Consider the following 11,201-nt stretch of genomic DNA (forward strand, 5'->3'; position numbering starts at 1 on the left):
GAACTAAATTACTGTATTACCCCTACTGGTGGGCTTATCTTTTGTAATTATTAAATGGCTTGATGCCTTTTGTCATCCACTTTTATTTGTCTTTACATCCAATTGTCTTTATAAGAATCTTTCCTGTAATTTGTCTTGGTTTTACCTCCATTTGACTGACTTAATTACATCAACATCCATATATAATAGCAATAAACTTTACCATTACATAAACATAAAGTACATCAACATCCATTACATAAACAAGAATTACACAACAAGTCTATTACATCAAAATCCCCTAAAACCACCAGAAGCATATCTTCAACCCCAAAACATAACCTTAACAATGACCAGCAGAATCAGTATCCGAATCATAACCTTCAACTGTTTCACTTCTTCTCTAACAGATGTCACATCCTCTAAAACTTGTTTAAGACAATCTGCAAAATCTGAAAGAGTATCTTCTGTAATGGGCTTCATATTCTCAGGTTCTTCATCAATCCATTCCCAAAATTTACGCTTTTTCCCTGGTTTCTGTAGTAATAAAATCAACAACATAGAAGGTAAGAAGAAGATAATTGATGCGATTTGACAAATAAAATCAATTTAGGTATTTACCAATGAGTTAGGGTACACTCGGAATTTCTTTTCAGGGTTATCTTTGGTCTTGGAGGTACGAATTCTTGAAGGGAGTTCACAATCACAGAGGACTTCCTTATCTACTCTCTGATTGCTTGAACCTATGGAGATTCTTGAGCCACTTGACATCTTCTTTCTTCTTCTACGAATTCCCCACTTCTCTTATCTAATATGTGTTCGACTTTGAAGGTGGTTCTTCCTGATTTTGGATGTTAACATTCGTTTATAAGGAGTGACTAAGCTAATTAATTTTCATGCAGTTGTTGTTAGTGCCACGTGTGCTTCCACATCAGCAAAACCCACAGAAGCCGGTCAAAAGGATCTATTGTGTACATATTAATAAAGTATAAGGGCTTATTTTACAAAAAAAAAATAAGGACTAAATATGTACATTTCAAATAGTAACTTACCCTCTCAAGTCATTTTCCCACAATCCTACAACAATATTTTAATTAGGGTCCATTATCTTTGTATTTGATAACTTTCCATAATGTAACGAGATTTCGAATTTTGGATCACTAAAAAGGTATTAATGGGCCGATTTGGATTTGAATATTTGGGCTTTCCCAAACTCCAATCCAGCTCATGATTGGGTTTTACCCTAAGGGCTGAAATCAAACAGGTATATACATATATATATATATATACATATTGCGCCTCTTTATCGAAACCCTTTAGGTTTTTGCTGCGCAGCTCTATTCTTTGACATCCAAGACTTCTTGATTCACATACATCTCGAAAGAAGATGGTAAGATTTTTGTTTGATGATTATATCCTTTTATTTTGTTGTTGGATGCAAAATGTATAGTTGATTATGTCGATTCACGTCGATTATGACACTGTTAATGGAATGATACGTCGGATGTATTGAAAATATACAGGTTTTGCCAAACGATGTTGATCTCCTTAATCCCCCAGCTGAGTTGGAGAAGAGGAAGCATAAGCTCAAACGACTTGTTCAATCTCCAAACTCTTTCTTCATGGTATACTTGTCTTTCATTTCGTTCTGTATAGTTTCGCTTCATCAGTTTCTTGTTTTTCTCTTTCCTATAAAAGCAACACCCTATTTGCTTTGGAACTTTGGTATAATTTGGTTTAATTTTTCTCCTTGCAGGATGTCAAGTGCCAGGGTTGTTTCAACATGTGAGTTTTGATATCCTATTTGCTTCAGTTCGTCTTTTCATTATCATTCAATAACATCTTGAACTGATTTGATGTATATGTGAATTGTGATCAGAACAACCGTATTCAGCCACTCTCAAACGGTGGTGGTGTGCGGAAACTGTCAGACGGTGTTGTGCCAGCCGACTGGTGGTCGTGCAAGACTCACTGAAGGATGCTCTTTTAGAAAAAAGGGAGACTGATCCAATTGCTTGCTTTTATGGCTGGTTAATCAGAAGCTGCTTCGGTGCTATTACTTAAAAAGTTACAAGTTGAGTCTTTTATTCTAGTTTTTCTTGTTGGACCCCAAACATGTTAGTTTGTTAACATTATTTTCGTAATGGTTTTGGATTATTGGATTTTGGATACACTACCCTATCTATGAATGCATGATTTGTTCCTATAGTGTCTGTCTGTTGTTGTTTTGTTGCTTACCAAACCAAGTTTTTGTCTTCTGAAAGGCATTTCATTCTATCTCTTTATATGTTGTCCTGGTTTGAACTAGTTAAAATATACATAAATTTAGCAACCAGTTCATTGTTATTGAAACATCTTGCCATGGCCTTTTGTTCTTTTGTTCTTTCCATTGAGCTTAATTTAAGGTTTGTGGTTAATATCATCAGTTAAGAGAGCTGTATTTTAGTTTAATTCCTGTTGTTTGGTTATATTAGTAAAACATACCTAATTGGAATGTTTATGCATAATCAGTTTGGAGTATAAATAAGTGTGTATATACCTAAGTGGTATATGTATGTATGTATATATGTGTGTGTGTGTATATATATATATATATATATATATATATATATATATATATATATATATATATATATATCCTTAAAGCAAAAATATATTTCATTACGCACCTTTATGATTCAAACTAATATAATAAAATATTTATGATTGTGTCTACAGCTTCACTTTTCTGTTCAAAACCTATTTGTTGAAAAAATTCAAATGTATCGAGTTGGATTATGATTACAGCATTTCTTATAGTTTTCTAGTAAGGTGCTGTTTGGTACTAGGTAGGATCATGATCAAGTTTTTAATCAGAAAAGGCATGAATCATATGTAGCCTCTAAATTTTTTTTCCTCTAAAATGGTTAGACATTTGTATGGATGTGCTGAATTATAGAAATGAACATTTTATATTTCTATTCAACACCTTGTACAAGTGACAATGTAAGCACATTATTTTGGCTAAATTGCAAAAATGAGGCAAATCACTTTATGCTTTAATATATTTTTATAAGAGTTTTACTTTTATGATTTGGTGAAAAAAAATTGATTTAAACCTCAGTTTTTGTTTTTATGAATACCCAAGGAAAAATGTTCTCTTAACATTTATTTTTCTAGGTATCCTAAGTGAAAGATGTTTTTATCTGAATAAACATACCAATTTTTTAATAAATGATTTCAATGAATAAAAGTTGTTTGTAACTTAACAAGAAACTATTTGAACTTAGTTACGATGCAATCTTATTTAAAGAAAATGAGTTTTTGGTGAAAAATGGGATGCTTAAATTCGTCTATTGCTTCGGTCCTAGTAAACTGACTCTCCAACTTGAGCTTCAAATTAAATGTGGTCTTTGGGAAGGTGACCCATTTTCTCATTTCTTATTTATATTGACGATGGACAGATTGCATGTTATGATTAGAAAGACATTGATCATGAACTTTATCGTGGTGTTTGGTTTGGTCCTACGGTATAGAGATTTATTATTATTATTATTATTATTATTTTGTGCAGATGAAACAATTTTTCTTGGAGATTAATCAAAAGCAAATGCTAGAAATATAGTGGAGATTTGTGGTTATTTTTCTTGCTCTAGGCTTAAACATGTCTTACATAAAGAAATTGGAAGGTAAAGTATTGCTATGTATTTTATGAACATCTTTCGTGCAATTGGAAGGTAAAGTTACTCTCGTCAGGTGGTTGGCTCACTTGGATAAAATCCATCTTGACAAGTATTGCTATGTATTTTATGAACATCTTTCGTGCACCCGAAAATTAATTGATCGTCTTGAAGCCTAAAGAAATTGTTTCTTTGTTAGGAGAAAGAACTCACTTTGATAAAATGGAAAAAGATTATGGCTAGCATAGAGGATGATGATTTCGGAGTAAGAAGTCTTTATGTTTTACAACACTTTTATTCAAATGGTAGTAAGATGTTTTAAACAATAAAGATTTGCTATGGTTCCAGAGTTATGAGGATGGTAATCGGCATGGAAACATTCCCAACAATCAAACGCATGTGCCATATTAGATGGAGAACACTTATAAACAAATAAAAAAGTTGGTGGTAAATTGCAAGGAAAACCTCTAAAAGCCCTTTTAAGATTATAAAATCTTACTTTCAACCGAAAGATATGATGGTGGCTTGACATTTGACAAAGGGGTTTTATCACATGTGACTATGTGAATGAAGTTGGATAAAAAGAGCACGAGGGTAAAGTAAAAGAGTTCACTTGACGTATTAAGAAAGACATTATGTTTGTATCAAGTAAATTCTGTACCCATTAAGCCTATTAAGTCTAAAGAAAACAACATCCAAGAGCATGTTGTTTTAACACTGTATTTGAAAATAAAGTAAATTCTGTATTAAAGTTTGGGAAGCAAAAGCATAGAAGACTGTAGAGATGGATGGATAAAGAAGATTATTACAAATCCAACATCATCATTCATCAAGCAAGAAAGCAAAAAAGCATTAATTGAGGTTAGTGGTGGCTACTGTACAATAATTTCACCGCTCATTCCATCCCCATCCCAAATCAAATTCTCTATATACATACACAACTCAACTACTACCAACTACCAACTACCAACCAACCTTACTTAACTTAACTTAACCTCCTATTAAGTCAACTTAACTCAACTCAACTCGAGTCTTCTAGTAAAGTATAGTATTATAGTATAGTGAAGTGTGTCATTCAGTCTTGAGCTGCTGTTGAGCAGTTGATGCAGATGCAGATGGAGGTTTCCCATTTTGAAGATACAAGCTGTTTGCCACCAATGAGTCACTCACCAATCCAACATCCACCTCATCAAAGTTGAGTGTCCCTCTCACCTTCCGTGTCCTGAACACACACAAAAACATACATCACTTTATCTTTATTAGCATAATAAATAAATAAAACATACCCATGGCCATTCAAACGATTGTTGATGGCAGTGAGGTCCTTGGATGGGCTTTGGTAGGCATGAGTGCTCTCCCCAACACACGCATAATAACTTTTAGACCCATGAGATATCAAAGCATCCATCTGTACGTAGTAAATCTCAATACTTTTATTATCTATCATATCAAATGTTGATGCCATTTAACAACAACAAAACAAATAAATACCTTTGTTGAGCGCAATGGAGACACGTATACATTGTGTACTGCAGATACCTTCTTTGGAGACATATCTGGAAGACTAGGGAATGATGACACCACCTTTGGTGACCCAGGGCATGGACCTAAAATCAACATCATTTGGGCTCAATTTCTTTTTTATTTTAAAAAAAAAAAAAAAAATTCAATATTAATACCTACCTTCATCCTTCTTGTTGGCTTCTGAAACCTGGTTAGGGTTTTTAGCAACTCCAGAAGGAGCAAGCTCCACTAACAATGGCTTCACAGCTGGAATGAATATCTCATTGTAAAACATAATGATATCAACATGATCCTGCCCTGTTTTCTGTTCCAAAAAATAATCAATGTCAAACAAAAAACACCTACAAGTAGTAGAAACAGGTGTCATGCAATATACTTACCCCTCCACTTCGCCGAGAAGATGACCTGTCATCAACAAACACAGCACGAAACACTTGAGGTTTACAATGTGGTTGCTTTCTGTAGTTGAATATGATCTCTTTAAAAGTTAAACTCAATTGGGTGATCTGCATGCAAGTTACATATAATTAATCACATTCACATTGTAGCATCAGATCAAATCAAGATATGAAACAAATGTCTTATGTACCTTTGCAACTCCATAGAAACAACACAGGATGATTTGGTCAATATGTCGATTAAAAAACAGAGCTGTTCTCTGACTCAGAATCTGTTGAAAAAGACAGTATACTCTTTCTCTTATTTGTTGTGAAATCTGCAGCCTTTCAACCATTCCGTTGATTCTAACAGCAGCTAACTTCACAATCTGCTCACCCAAAACAAAACCATAAACATTTTTCTCATCATATCAAAACATAACTGCTTTGCAATTGCACCTCACCTTGCTAAAGAACAGATTAACAGCCGTTTCTGCACATGTTTCTCCTCTTGTTGGATTTGGCCTTGTTGGACTGCAAACAATCACAGGAATTTAAATTTAAAAACTTTTTAAAACATTTCCATGGTTATTGACTGATTGTCCTACCTGGCAAATGCAGACTGCAAAGCAGGAGACAGCATCTTTGACTTAAGATTATTAAGCCCCAACAAACGATCCTTAACAGGTGAAGTGAATGAATTCCTTTCAACCAAAACACTTCGATACTCATTGCAAACCCTCTTTGGTGACCTCAGTTCACCACTTTTCCCTAAATACACACACACACACACACAAACTCAAATGCATTAGCTTTATTGTCTTATTGGTGCCAATCGTCTTTAAATAGACAAATAACAGTTTACCAACCTGGTGACGTGTCACGTTTCTGCAACGAAGGTACAGGTGGCAACCCTCCACAGGACATGTTACATTGCAGTGCAATTGCATCCAAAGAAGGCATGGGGTCCGCCAACAACCCAAGACGATTGATCTCAGAAGAAAGTGAAGGCCTTGCAACTGTTAAAGAGTTATACATGGAAGACCCTTTCTCCCACACCATGCTTTCCAACAGTCTTTCTTCAAGAGAATTCAAATGTCGCCTCAATTCCCTAGGAAGAGATTCCTCATGTCTGATGAAGCTTTCAATAACCTTACTAAGATCAAAAGCAGTAATCCCAGTTCTTTCCAAAACAGCTGGAAACAACATTGTAACAGTTTTGTGAGTAGCAAGAACAAGCTCAGCTGAACACGCAAGCATACATCTGTGAAACCTTTCGTTTGTTAACAATGATGTTAGATTGTTGCCATGTAGGATTTGAGCTTCTGCTGTACACATTGCTTGTAAAACTCTATAGTATAACTTCAATGCTTCAAGTCTACGATGTTCAGCCCAAATATTATCCATCAGATTGCTACTTTGCATGTTTGACATTGACATTACACTTCGATCGCCAAGACCACTGCTGGGGAAAATAGCTTCTAGAATTATGCGGGCCCTTTTGATCACATCACTCGTGACATCCTTGTCACATGATTGCAAGAATCTAGTTAGATCTACTGAAGGAAAAGAAGAAAGTGGAGAAACAATGGTTCTGAGCCATTTTGCAGTTGTCATTGCTGTGCTAACAGGAGTAGATATCATCTTTGAGGGAGATCTGAAAGGTGAAAGTGGACTTGCTATTGTCTTTGTTGGTGATGTCATCGAGTCAACTTTCCTCTACACAGCAAGAAAAGTCAAACAATTAGTAAAAGAGGTGAAGTCAGTCTTCTTTTTTTTTTTTTGTTTAAAAATAAAAAAATTAGATACCTTGGTTCCATTCATGTTAATGGCACCACCAGACAAGCTGCTTGACCCAAGGAGACTTTCTTCATCATTAATGAAAAGTCTTTCATCTAATTCGCCTTCTACAAGCATTGCATCATTGTAGTCTTTTTCTAGAATGCTTAAATCGGAAGATAAAGATGATTCTTCTAATAAATCTTGAAAATATGTTAAGTCGTCTGTGTCAATATTGTCTAAGTTTCCATTCTGACATTCTGATGCTGAGCAAGGATTTTTCATCAAGATTTCTTCCACCACAATGTTTGTTCTCACCATTGTTTTTCTCAATTCGTCTTCTGATGTCTCATACATGTTACAAAGTGATGCAAGTAGATCCACACCTTTCTCTTCCTTCTTAACTGCAAGTCACCCATGTTTGCAACAAGTCAATTTTCAAAAAAAACAGAGAAAAAGTAACTAAGATGAGAAAAAAATGGTTACCAAAGCGTGAAGACTCTTTAATTGAGAAGCTTCTGAAACGAGCTGGAATATGAATGATCAAAATTGCCTGAAAAAGGTTTCATAGATGTAAAATAAATAGAAAAAACAAAACTCTTACACATCATTTGGGCTAATATGATTAGACACTAACCAGAATAGAGACCAATCCATTAGTGCATGTGACTAGGTCTTTGAAACGGCTGAATGCATGGACACGAAGAGCAAGAAATAGAAGCCATCCAAAACGATGACAGTTAGCTATGTAGTCGGCTGAGTTGGCAACAGCTGATTGGCCATCAACATTATCAAGGAAAAGTGCCTTGAATGCACGTTTGTAGTACCTTGAACAATAAAAGAAAAAAAAAAGTATTTCATAGATTATAAGATGAACTCCACTACACAACTGATGAAGTTTCAAAATAAAAGAAAGGTACCTACTTGCTTAAAAGGCTGAGATGCACAAAATTTGCCTGCAACTCTTTTGCCTGAAGACGAGTTTCCCAATCAGGACCATATAAATTGCTTAAAATGGGACCAATCTTGACTATATATTGAGGTAGTTCTTTGAAGAAATCTACAAAACTGAGACAACAAAAAAAACAATTTAATCACATATAACAAATAGTCAGTTGACCATATAGCTACCCTAGTCAGTTGAATCATGAAAACATACTTTAGTTTTGCAACTCTAAGTATTTGGTAAAGCTTAAAGTCATTCCCATTAGTCTTATCAGCATCTTCTGCATCGTTCTTCTGTCTTAATCTTTTCATGGAGAACAAGAGAAATGCAAACCAGTAGTGTTCGGCTTCCTCAGGCTGATTGAAAAATACAAACATAAATCTCAGCAACTTCAAAAAATTTATGATCGCTCAATTAAAGTTAGATACAGATGTTCAGGAAATAAATAACATTGCTATTTAGGTCTATAAAGTTATGTGATCGTAATTAGCAGTACTTTATAGCTATCAATTTGGAGCATGGCACTAGGGGTATAGTCTGAAAGGTTGAATCATTTTTAAAAACCATAGGATTAAAAAGGTGTTTGAATTTGGAATCCAGAAACGATAAATCTTTAAGAAAATGAAAAGACATACCGTTCCACTTCCAAGACTGGATGCATTTGTCAAGAAAAGGTGTTTGCTTTGATCAAACAGCTTCATCGCTTCTTCTGAAGCCTTATCATCCATTGTCAATTGACCCTGTCGAGAGACCAAACTGAACAAGTCAAATAAACCAACAAAAAAAAAACGCATATCAAGTCTTGGAATTTGAGATATACCACACAAATTAATGAGCAATAATAATCCAAGAATCGGATGCAGGAATAGATGAAAATAAATAATTAAGCAGCTAAAAAGAATAAAAAATATATATCAAAATGAAAACCTTGCAAAAGTCGCTAAATCGAGCTTCAACTGTAGCTCCAGTTTGTGTAGAGGTAACAGTGTCAGGATTTAGAGGCCCGATGTCGCTCATGGTCGACATAAGTGAACCTGTCAAACGATTTACGCAAATCTCGTTCACAAGAAACAAACCAGATCTTCGATTCGCCGAAACCCTAATAAGCAAATTCGGCGCTGAATCAACAACCCAACTATTGAATAGATCTGAGAAATCAAGACGATTGAAAAAAACCTGTCTTTCAGAACACACACTACCAGCAGCCGCTTCTCTCTCGATTATGGGGTTTTGCCCTCTTTCTTGTTTTCTTTTTTCCTTTTCTTCCCTCTGCTTTTGGGGATCCGGAGGTACGGTAGCGCGGGAAAAACAACAAATACAGCATGAGATGATGCCATGTGATGCTTATCATACATACATAAAGCACCAATAAACACTTTACACGTCACCCAAGACTTTTTTTACCGCCAAAACCGGTCCCTGTTTACAAAAGGAAAAAATCACATGCATCGTGGTGCACGATTATTATCCTGACTTACAGAACATCTCTTAGTCACATTATTTTAAGGGTTGTGATTGGACCCTAGGCCATTACAGGGGCGAATTCAAGCCGTTAAATTTGTCTGAAATAATATTCTAAATGATAAAATATGTGAATTTTTTTTTTAGAACGGCAATAAAATATGTGAAATACCCACGTATTTATGTTTCGTTTTATATATAACGCTTTTATTTTACTAAAATAGCAACTTGAATACAAAATATTCCATTTAAGCCAACTAAAAATCCTTAAACCTCGGTCACTTATCCACCAACACTTTTTACTGACAAAATTAACTTAAGTTTTAGAGGAAACTAACTCATACAAGAAACACATCATCTACGAAAAGATAATAGATTATGACGTGTGTTATGCAAATGATGAAGTTAAATGTTTATTACATGAAAAAGATCTTGCATCAGTTAAATCCATTTCTCTTCATGTGCTAGTTGTTTGCATATACGTACGAAAATAGTTATCTGAAAATCTCTACAGAAAGGAAAAAAAAAAAAAAAAAAAAACACACACACACAAAAATTAAGTTTTATTGGTTAAAAATCATGATTTTCGCAAAATACGAACAATTTCGTAATATGCAGTTTAAATTTACATTACTAACAAGACTAATATATACCTTGGTGATAATTGTCATTTTGGAGTGAATAGCGTCATCACAAAGCAAAGTGGTCCGTTTCACAATCTAAGTTCATTTTTCGGGGTTAAACGCCGTTATATATATCATTTCATAGTGAATGATTGTTTTAAGTCAACTTAATCTGGACAACGTGAATAATTGTTTAAGCAAAAAAAGAAGAAGTTAGTTTAATGTATTAAGACACTAACCATTGATTTGTTTGCATTTTTTTCTTCCAATTCCATTCAAGTTAAATTTGTTGAATATTATTAATTGTGATGAATATTGTGACATTTGTTTTTTGGAATGTAAGGATACATGATCATCTAGTTCAGCTTAAGACGGTTTATGCATACAACACTTTATCTAGACACACAACATTATTCATTAAACACATGACTTAATGACTTAATGAGGAAAAGGAAACAACTTATGCAACTAATTGCTATTTGTTTCACCGTACACATTTTAGGGAATTTTCTTATAGATCTTGCTTCCCCTGCTCCATTAATCTTCGTTCTTGAACAGTAATTGTACCAAGATCTTACAATATTAGTTCTTCAATGAAGCACCTTTCCCATAGTAGTTTTCATATGGTGGATTTTAATTTAAATGGTTTTCAAAGTTCAAAAATGCGGAAAATACAACCTAGGGTCCAACACAAAGTAATTAATCCAAAATAGCAAGGTAGCAACAATTTATACCAAAACATAATTCAGCTACAAGGTTGTGGTCTTCTAAAAGTCCTCACAATCTTTAACCATCTTCTTTAATGTCTTCAATTTGAGTACATGTCAAAGTATGTTTAGGCATTGAAACCCTA

The 11,201-nt window shown here is 34.4% G+C and overlaps 2 protein-coding genes across 2 annotated transcripts; one reads left to right on the forward strand and one right to left on the reverse strand.

The window, feature by feature from the left end:
- Positions 1-1,275: 1,275 nt before the first annotated feature.
- On the forward strand, positions 1,276-2,187 carry LOC145165905 (small ribosomal subunit protein eS27y). Its single transcript, XM_079084822.1, has 4 exons — positions 1,276-1,369; positions 1,503-1,604; positions 1,736-1,764; positions 1,859-2,187. The coding sequence occupies exons 1-4, from the start codon at positions 1,367-1,369 to the stop codon at positions 1,983-1,985; spliced, it is 261 nt and encodes an 86-aa protein (XP_078940948.1). The 5' UTR covers positions 1,276-1,366; the 3' UTR covers positions 1,986-2,187.
- A 2,253-nt stretch (positions 2,188-4,440) lies between these two features.
- On the reverse strand, positions 4,441-9,451 carry RBR1 (retinoblastoma-related 1). The gene is made up of 16 exons (XM_079084823.1): positions 9,192-9,451; positions 8,900-9,004; positions 8,478-8,620; positions 8,243-8,386; positions 7,956-8,145; positions 7,805-7,871; positions 7,349-7,722; positions 6,409-7,258; positions 6,148-6,310; positions 6,004-6,073; positions 5,752-5,928; positions 5,543-5,668; positions 5,322-5,466; positions 5,130-5,245; positions 4,925-5,046; positions 4,441-4,860 (listed from the first exon to the last, which is right to left on the reverse strand). The coding sequence occupies exons 1-16, from the start codon at positions 9,288-9,290 to the stop codon at positions 4,710-4,712; spliced, it is 3,042 nt and encodes a 1,013-aa protein (XP_078940949.1). The 5' UTR covers positions 9,291-9,451; the 3' UTR covers positions 4,441-4,709.
- Between the last annotated feature and the right edge of the window lie 1,750 nt (positions 9,452-11,201).

The sequence above is a fragment of the Lactuca virosa genome, chromosome 3, assembly GCF_052849685.1.
Source record: "Lactuca virosa cultivar CGN04683 chromosome 3, Lactuca_virosa_CGN04683_v6, whole genome shotgun sequence".
Taxonomy (NCBI): Eukaryota; Viridiplantae; Streptophyta; class Magnoliopsida; order Asterales; family Asteraceae; genus Lactuca; species Lactuca virosa.